General features: G+C 39.4%; 1 protein-coding gene across 1 annotated transcript in view; it reads right to left on the bottom strand.

The window, feature by feature from the left end:
• Positions 1-1,307: 1,307 nt before the first annotated feature.
• The window catches only part of ACVR1B (activin A receptor type 1B), a 65,732-nt gene continuing 56,642 nt past the window's right edge, over positions 1,308-10,397 (bottom strand). The window contains exons 7-9 of the mRNA XM_088446057.1: positions 8,382-8,509; positions 6,758-6,888; positions 1,308-6,256 (exon numbers count right to left, since the gene is read on the bottom strand). Coding sequence (XP_088302183.1) covers positions 6,131-6,256; positions 6,758-6,888; positions 8,382-8,509 — 385 coding nt within the window. The 3' untranslated portion in view covers positions 1,308-6,130. The remainder of the gene's footprint in view (positions 6,257-6,757; positions 6,889-8,381; positions 8,510-10,397) is intronic.

Raw genomic sequence — 10,397 nt, 5'->3', positions numbered from 1 at the left:
CCTTACATACATGTGGGGGTCAATAACAGCATATACATACTTTGCCATGATGCACTCTCAATACAGCAACCATATGAAATAATAATAAAAAAAAAACCCTGAACATACATGTCCCACACCATTAAACCAATTGTTCTGATTTTTATAAAAAAAGAGTACAGAAAAAATTACATCATTATTGGCCATATTTTATTATTTACACCTTTAAATACATTATTCATTGTGAAGGGTGTATCAGAACCATGTAATGGCATCTTTACATTATAATAAAGCGTTTCATATTTCTCACCTAGTCTGGATGTGCAAACTAATAGCAGTGATTTCTTCCACTGAAATCTCCATTAAAAGGGACTTCAAATTGAACTCAACAAACTTATGGCCACAGGGTTTAGTTTGCGACTAACTGATCTGCCATTTAGTACGTGTGGACGTTATTACCAGTGTGCATTTGAAAAACAGCATAGACTCTGGAGCAATCAGAGCAACAAATTACATATAAAAATTAGATTTATGGAGGGTTAAGCTGGGTACACAGTAGATGATTCTTTATACGATTTGGCCGATTCAGACACATTGGAACGTCAAATCGTGCAGTGTCCACGAACAATGATGCGTGGCCCTGCGGGTCATATCCTCAGACCTTCCCCTACATGCAGTAAGATCTGGCAATCTCGTTAATGATTGGGCGCAGGTCATTGGTCAGATTGCAGAGTTTTATGCACGATATAGTATGTCCGGGAGCGCCAGACAGTTCAAGGGAATAGTTGATGGCATCACATCGTTTGCGAGTCGTCTAGTGTGTAGGCACTTTTAGAATGCTGGAAAGGGTCCTGCTTGTTAGACATATCTGTACATGGCCATGTTCATGTATCTGCAAGTTGAGTGCTATAAGAAATAGTATACATACCTACTAAGAAATTAGATTAAATAAACTGTGACCTGTATATTCTATCTGGTCACAAAACACATGTGGGACTTGTATTTTCATTATTTTTAAGCTGTTTGAAAACGTCCTGCACCGAGTGGGAGAGGTCTGGTGGGATATTTACTACACTGCGGGTTTATAGAAGTGGAGTTGCTGCCCATAGCAACCAAGTAGATTCTACTTCTTTATCTAGCAGCTTCTAGAAGATAATGGCTAGAATCTGATTGGCTGCTATGGGCAGCACCTCCACTTCTATAAATCTGCACTTTAGAAAAAATAAAATACCCCCTGGGCTCAGTTTACTACCAAGCACATTAAAATCTTTAAGGTTTATGGAATGCTAGAAGCATTAGAAAACAGAACAAGAAAACACACACACAGGTAACATGAATAAAACAAAATTTTTAATGTACAGCAGAAATTGGACAGCTTCTTTTATATTAACAAAAAAATTTCTATCATACAAGTATTTACATTTGCATACTGAGGAGGTAAAGTGTCTAAGTGGTTCTTTTACAGTCCTTTCCAATACAATGAAAACCTGGTAGATAAGAGCAGTACCAAACTCATCTCTTCTAGAGCCAACACTGCCAAGCCAGATCGGCAGCAAATGTCTGCACCTGACTACAATTCATCACGGCATTCACCGGCTCTGGAAGGATTGCTTTAAAAACCAATAGCTCTACACTGCATTTTATGATTGATATTGGCCATCTATACCAGAAAAGGAACATGCTTGTATTACCTTCAGAACATAATTTCTGTATGAGCCATATAGATTAATAAATCTAAAATATAAAAAAAGGCCACCCAGCTACATAAATCACAAGTTTGCCATCATTTGGCTAATTATTATTATTAAAAGTTTGGTGCATATACATTCAAGGTAAGCAAACCTCTGTTTTAGGCCGTTTGAGTTCACCATTCTGCACCTTAGGTGAAATTACTATCTTGAAGATCAAGGGCAGCAAAAAATTGTGGAAGACCTCTGAAGGCCCCAAAAAATATTAACTCAAAAATTGGTTACCAACTCAGATGCAAGTTATGAAGGTCATACAAATAAAATTTAAGTGTGCCAATCAGCTAGACACATGGCAGCCATTTTCGTAGGCCTATCAATTTACTAGGAACAAAGTGATGTCACAAGGTTCATGCAAATGATTGCCTGAATTCTTAGGAACATTTGTTCAGCCCACAAAATGGTTGTCACAACTGTTTCTAAGTAACGGGTCCACTTAAGATTAACATGTTCACTTTCATTATACGTGTGTGGAATCTTTTATCCAGAACATTTGGGGAATCTATGTTTTCTGCATAATTTACCCCATGCGTCCAATAATATTGAGCACCATAACTAAAATCCATTAAAAACACATTTAAAAAGTGATCAGTCTTGCCCCACAATTTCACACTTCACCCCATAGTGTAGCAATTCTCCCAGTGACTGCATTGAATATACATTATCTCCCAGCAGCCATTATGATTGCAAGCCTTCTGTTCCTCCCTTCTTATTGGTACTTTTTGACTAGTGGGTCACTGGATAAAAGATGCCATACCTGTACAGTAGATAAACCTCTCCATCCATCATACAATTCAGTGTATACCCAACTGCTTTAGAAAAAAAGAAGTTCTGTGTAAACCCCTTTATTTTCAGCAGATTTGAGCAGACAATACAAATCATGAGAAGTTTTGCTGTCCCTGTTGATTATGTACCTATCTTCTGATTACTGTAAAACATTTTTTTCGGACATCCTGAGAAATGATTAGAATACATGCTACAATTCAACTTAAAGGGTGTAATTCTACCACCACTAATTTATGTGCTTATGGCCTAAAACTACCAATCAGCCGAAAGCTAGAAAATAGTCACCATATGTACATAAAATAAAAAGGGCCCTTATTTCACGGAAAGGTGATTTAGCAAATCAATATTTCGCTTTAAAAAATCCACAGCAGTCTGAGATGAATAATTCCACATTGATGTTAAAGAGGAAAAAAAAAAATAGAGATTACCTCTCAATAATTAATGTAGTGGTTATAAAAGTTAATGCATTTTGCGACCAAATTAAAGCCCATAAGGATGCAGATGAGATGATTTGGAACAGGTGAACAAGGCACGTTATCAATCGGACAAATAAAAATAAAAAAATAAGATAAATACCTCGAATACTGTCCAAGATAAGTGCCTTTTACGTAAAACAGTGAGTATTTTGTCAACAAAAGGTAAAAATATACCTCAAACATAGCTGGATGGTTACATTGCCCAGTATGATCTAGCTTACGCTATAGGCACTGAATGAAGGTGACCAAGCAATGGAAGAAATGTTTAAGTTGTGGTCTTCACCTTCCAGTCGGCTAGGTGGTCTTCTGATTGACCATGTAAGTTTAGCATATCCACTGAGATTTAAAAGGTAAATTCAAAAAAAGCTAAAAGGTGATAAGGAACCTGCTTATGGCATAAGACACTGTAATATGGTGGCTAGAACTCTTGCTGACAGGAGGGTTGGCACACAAAGTTGGCCTAAAGAGGGCAAACATAAGCAGTCTTAGTTGTGCATCTCAGGCCTCCAAGTCGAGGAAGATTTAACCAATAAAGAAGTTAAGTCGGCAGAGAACATTCAGTCATCTATTTGTATCATCTATATAAAAAAAATAAAACAAAAAACCAGAAAGGTACAGAACATGTTCTTTCTTTAATGCCAAACTGGAGCCACAACAGCATGGCCGGGCACAATTCTTTTGTCATGTAATGCTTTAGGTGCTACTACTGTGCAAGTGTATATCTATAGAGCATCTATTTTGGTTGGTATTTACCAGTCTTGAGTGTGATGCCCCTGTGCTAGTGACAGGATTAGAACACATTGCACAATACATAGTGTTATGTTATGAAAGCTTTGCAGCAAGATTCCTTTTATCTTCTTAATGCTCAAAATATGCCTCCCTAAAGATGTTATCATCTTAATCTAAATTAAGTCAACAGGCCGTACTTAAGAATATGGTGCAATGTGTGTGTGTAATAATGGATCAGGTGTTCGTTTTCATTTCATAAATTGCTAGGCAAACAGAACCTGATTCGTTGCTATGGGTTACAGCACACTGCATTATATTAATAAATAAGCCTACATGTCAGAGGAAATATTAAAACCGTTCCTGCTAGATAAAGCGCAAGATGTGTAACCAAAATGGCTTCCAAAGTACATCATCTCAATAGGCGATGCCAGCCTATCGCATCCTCCCAAAGAGCATCACTCAATGTTCTAAACTGAGGAAGATGGTATGTTGCATATATGTGTGTAAATGTTTCATCTAGAAATTGCACAGCAGTATTCGAATAATGGCAAATGCTTTACACAAATACAACAGCTCAACTGACACAGACCCCCCCCCTCAAAACATTTTTATGTTTACATACACCCCATTAATGCACAAGCCAGCTCCACATTAGTATGTTAGTGAGCTGTGTGAGGCTGAGAAGCACCTCCGACAAGATAACTGGGAGTTTATTAACAGTTCTGCACAGAAAGCAGAAAAAGAACATATATATATATATTTATATAACTTTGGACACGTCACTAAAACCCCTGAAGGATACACACAGAAAAATGGTGTACACCTGAAGAAACAGACAATGACAACATGGCATTATAAAAACGTGACATGTAACCATGAGGACCAATCCAGCGTCTAGAAGAAAAGTACAAATAGTTCCAGTGTAAATATAGCTTGGCGCATTTGGTTTTGTTGTGATCTCCATACAAACAATAAACTGAGAGGTAATATTTATACTTATGTATGTGTGTATATATTTATATATAGAGATTGATTTTTTTTTGTTGTTTCTCTTTTTTACAAAGAATTAAAATACTTAAAAAAAGTTAAAATCCCTACTCTCCCGGCCCTTCCCCAAACATTGCAAAACAATAATAATTAAAAAGAAAACAAAAACACTCCAGTTAAAAGTTATGGCTTCAGAGTTATTGTACTGTAGATGCTGAACCAAAATAATTCTCCCATTCAACTAAGATCCCGTATTAAAATGTGATGTGTCACTCAAATTCAAACCCTGCTTCCGCCCGGCCGCTTGCTGGAGCCTGGCTTGGGAGGCCGGAGCAGTCTTCGCTGGACCGCGGCTGAAGACAAAGCTCTCGTTTTCAGTTCCTGCAGTAGGCAGGCGAGAAAGGATCGACACCATCCAATGCCGGACTAGTTAATGAGCACAAACATCTAAAATCCCTGCTGTTGGCAAATGCTTGACACCTGAGATTCATTTACAAACGATGATGGGTTTTTGCAGGTTGTCCTCCTCGCTCCCAATCCGCTCGGACAGCGCAAGCTGAGGGTCTTTTATTGAAATAATTCTATTGCCAATAGGTTTTGCCAGCATGAATCTATTCTTTCAGGAAAGCAGATGGTTAGTGTTATGATCAAACAAGCGTAGATTTTGGGCTTTGTTTTGAAAAAAATAAAAAAAAAACTAAGGTGACAAGTGGCCCTGTATGCAAACTTTACATGAAGTGTCATTTAGGTGATCTACATACTGACACCTCTAAAACATGGAGCTTAACATTGGCGCATGCAGACAAGCTTACATGTACACGTATGCACCTACAAAAACACAGGTCAAAAAATAGCCACACACCCCCCTGCACATGCATGGACGTAGGTCTATGTGGATAGTAGTGTTTGCTTTCAAGCTCCAATGTCAATCTGTATAAAGCCTGAATTGTGAAACCACAATCCTTTGAATGGGAGTCTCCTTGTTTGTGTTTAAGGTAAACCCAAGAGAAGGCTCAGCTTGCTCACTACAACCTGAACTATAGATGAGCATGGTCTGGTGCACTGGGCCTTACCCTGAACCACTTGGAACAAGGTATGTGACGTGGACTTTATCCTACACAGATGGAAAGGGGGAACCAACATGGGGATCAGGCAATGCGGCAATCACCTGAATCGGATTCCATATCTTCATGCTGAGAAAAAGGAAAAAAGAACGGAAAAGTAATAAAGAAAAAAGGTTTTTGTTTCAGACCCAAACCTAGAATTAATTTAGTGTGCTGTTCTCTTCCATTGTGACCAAAAAAGGTCCCATTGTTCAACTGGCAGTTGTCTGGGAAGAAACGTTGAGGTAGGCCTCATACTTATGTACTACATCATGGCAGCTTGTATGAATATTTCCACATTTTCTCAGGAGCATTGGTAGCGACTTTAAATCTTCACATCTTCCTGTATGCTCAGTTGTGACAGTGTTTTCTTAATGCGCAGAGCTGTTAAGCGAGCTGCCCCATTGGGGTACCAGCACTCTCTCATCATCTTCCCCATCACCCGAAGAGCCTAGTCAAAAAAGTATAAAAACATAATAAATAATTTTAAATAATTTTTTACAAGTATATTTTTGCTGCAAACTTCCATCTGGGACCTGTTCCAGTGTGAAATCTTCTTCTATCCGGGATCAGTATGAATGACCGCCGGACCCAACTAACCCTCCCTTAGGAGTGCCTAAACCTAACCACCCCATCCCCGCAGTCTAACCTAACCCTCCCGGGAGAGGGGGGGGGGCTGCCCCGAATCCCCCCCCCTAGCCTAACCCCAAGTCCCCCCCCCCCGGGTGCAGGGCATTCCTTCCTCCATGTCTGTTTGTTATTACTCAGTTTTGTTCTATTAAGGGTTCCAATTGTGAAGCACAACGGAATGTGTTACGCTATATAAGAAACTGTTTAAAATAAAATAAATACTACATTTCTGAAGTTGGTCAGAAGGAATTCTTTAAGGACTGTAAACCCATGGGCTTTCTTGCTACAGGACAAATTAATCTGTTTATATTGACTTTTTTACCTCATAACTTTGCCACCAGTTGGGTATGTTAGGGCGTAACTTCTGGTCACATACTACTTTTCGCATTTCCTCGATAGATGGATCCGACGGCACAAGATCATAGTATGGCAGCTGATATTCCTCATGGAATCCTGAAAATAGAAACAAAGTTCCTAGTCGTCACAAAATCAATACAAGCATATGAGACAACAGGATCGCTGTGAAGTGGCATGAGTGATCACAGAGCCAATTGCTAAATGTGCCTGCATGAAGTTCATTACAATTCCATGACATAGTTATCAATATCAAAATGGATGAAAAAAAAAAAAAACCTAGGTCAATAGACGTTGATCTAAACGCTCAAGTCTACGTTAATGAACGATAGCAGCTATGCACTATAGTAAGCAGCAACAATCTAAAAACCTGTCACTTACAGCCTCTCGTTGTTGTCATTTAGGGTATCTGAACACCCCACTTGCACAGAATCCTCCCTGGGACGACAGGTGGTGTCTAGAGACAGCTCTATATTTAACTATAACAATTTTCCAATTGGAGGAATGGAACTATTTGATATATAATGTTAATATCCACCCAAATAAAAGCCAGGTTCTGGACTATAGACAGACGGTATTTAGTTAGACAATGTCTAGATAGACACCAGATGTTATAATAATTAGACAAGGATAAAAGTTCGACAGGTACAAAAGATCGACAGGGTCAAAAGTTCGACATGAAAAAGATCGACACAAAAATGGTCAACATTTTTTTTATTTTTAGGATTAGGGTTAGGCACTTACCCAGATGGTTGGGGTCAGGCACCAAGGGGAGTGTTAGGGTGAAGATTAGGGCTAAAAAACTAAAAATAATAATTGTCGACCATTTTCATGTCGAACTTTTGACCCTGTCGACCTTTTGTGCCTGTGTCTAACTATTGACTGTCTAACATCTGGTGTCTATCTAGACATTGTCTAACTAATTACTGTCTATCTTATACCACACCCATAAAAGCCCTAGTAATGTTAATACTACACTACAATACTAATGCGTGGTCTGCCATACAAAGGAATAAAACAGTTCTAATCATAAAACGTGGTAGAGTATAAACATATACCCTATTTGTAAAGGGTGATTATTTTTTTTCTTGAACTTAATCATCAGTGATCCCATCAGAGACGTTATAAGGAACAATAACATTTTCTGTACTGTAATCTAAGTGTGTGGTAAAAACAAGACTAGATCCATGCAGTAAATGTAAAGTATAATACATGGAAATCAATCCCAATAGACCAAGGTTTCTCAATTGCTGTCCTCGAATAACTCCCCACAAGCCAGGTCTTTAGACATTCAAAAAGGTGTCTCGCTGTGTTTGTGGGAAAATGTTGGTTAATTACCGACGGTGTCACAGGGAAATGTGTAGACCATGACACACTGTCAGAAGTATTTCACTACTGCTGGCGATATATACAGGCACTACTGTTTGTACAGCCCAACTGTTTTATTTGGAACTTGGGAGAATGACTAGGATAAATGATTTGTTTTAGGAGTGTAAATGGAAATCTCACACATACTTTTTAATCCTTCCTGAAACCTGAATAATCAGAGCAAATATGACAAGTATTTCCTTCTATTAACATCCAAAACATACCTCCAGCACTACTGCATCTACGTGCAATTTCCCAGTACACCAATCCCAGAGCATAAATGTCTGCACATTTAAAGGAGTCAAAATGCTTCATGTTTATAGTTTCATCCAGCACTTCGGGAGCCATATACCTGCATTATGGAAACAAAGAACAACGTTAGCTGGCACACTCTCCCTTAAGGTACATTTTAAATACAATTTGTGAAGAAAAAGTTTTAAATGATCATAATTAAGCAAAGCACAGAGATAATGACTTTCAAGTACTTGGAGAGCAAAATCACACAGGTACTGGGCAAATAAAATATAAATCTGCATAAGTGAGGGACAAGCATGATGAGCACTGGTGTAGCTTGTGCTTATGTTAAGCAGACATCTTTCCAGCATGGATAGAATCATGTAGAAGAATGTCGATTACCAACAATTATGGCTAGCATGTTTGCAAGAGGAGACCAGTGACTTTGGAGGAGGGCTGTTTGCTGGTACACATGAAAAATCTGTATGTGACTGAGACAGTTCAACTTGCTAATGTTCTACAACCATCCACGCTAAAGGAAAACCATCAAAGCAAAGGGTAACAACAAAGGGATGAGCATACACCTGGATCGCAATTTCCAAACCACAATCATTTGAAGAGCAAGGGAAAAAAAAAAAAAAAAAAAAGGGTATCCGACAGATCAACGGACATTATTGTTATCATTTACTATCTGTTACCCGTGGCTTCACCCACGATAAATATTGCTTCTGACAACATTTTTTATGTGAGGTGTTCTAGCTGTATTGCTTTGCATAGAGGTCCTGTCGCGGGAGTGGCCCATGTGACCAGCAGTGCTATACAAACTGGTGGCAGCTGCCTATCCTATTCACCTACCACTCACACCAATGTCACTGTGTGCCCTGTGCACAGACTGCTATGTAGCCTATCCTATTCGCCCACTGCTCACACCAATGTCACTGTGTGCCCAGTGCACAGACTGCTATGTAGCCTATCCTATTCACCCACCACTCACACCAATGTCACTGTGTGCCCTGTGTACAGACTATGTAGCCTATCCTATTCACCTACCACTCACACCAATGTCACTGTGTGCCCAGTGCACAGACTGCTATGTAGCCTATCCTATTCACCCACCGCTCACACCAATGTCACTGTGTGCCCTGTGCACAGACTGCTATGTATCTTATCCTATTCACCTACCACTCACACCAATGTCACTGTGTGCCCTGTGCACAGACTGCTATGTAGCCTATCCTATTCACCTACCACTCACACCAATGTCACTGTGTGCCCTGTGCACAGACTGCTATGTAGCCTGTCCTATTCATCCACCACTCACACCAATGTCACTGTGTGCCCTGTGCACAGACTGCTATGTAGCCTATCCTATTCACCTACCACTCACACCAATGTCACTGTGTGCCCTGTGCACAGACTGCTATGTAGCCTATCCTATTCGCCCACTGCTCACACCAATGTCACTGTGTGCCCTGTGCACAGACTGCTATGTAACCTATCCTACTCAACTGTCGCGCACATGCTGCCACACCTATCTCTTGCATTGATAATGTCAATAAATTGTGTTTGTTATTGCTCAGCTTTAACTTGACGCATCGAGATGAAACAAAGTGCAGGTTATTTCTAGGAGTTTCACTACAAAATGATGCAGTTTTCATGAAAATTGGTTCAGTAGTTTTTGCGTCAATTTGGAACAAACAAACAAAATGTTTTTATATTATAATAGATTTCTAAGGCGCCACAATTTCTGCAGCGCTGTACAGGGAAAATACAACAATAGGGAAACTGACATATGTCAGCTTCCAGTCATTGTTATAACTGTGGTACAGCGTACTGTAAAAACCAATTGACTTGATATGACAGACAATGGTGGCGGTTGGGACATTGTCTTGACGACAAGAGTAGGAAACTCAGGGGGCTGTGTGTGTATGTATAGTATGTATGTGAGACCCTACCTGTAGTTATGGGTGGATGGGTAGGAAGGTATGTATGTATCCATCTACTTA

The sequence above is a fragment of the Taudactylus pleione genome, unplaced genomic scaffold (assembly GCF_031769625.1).
Source record: "Taudactylus pleione unplaced genomic scaffold, aTauple2 ptg000005l, whole genome shotgun sequence".
Classification (NCBI taxonomy): domain Eukaryota; kingdom Metazoa; phylum Chordata; class Amphibia; order Anura; family Myobatrachidae; genus Taudactylus; species Taudactylus pleione.
Note: the sequence above shows the minus strand (reverse complement) of the source record. Positions and strands in the feature narration are given on the sequence as shown.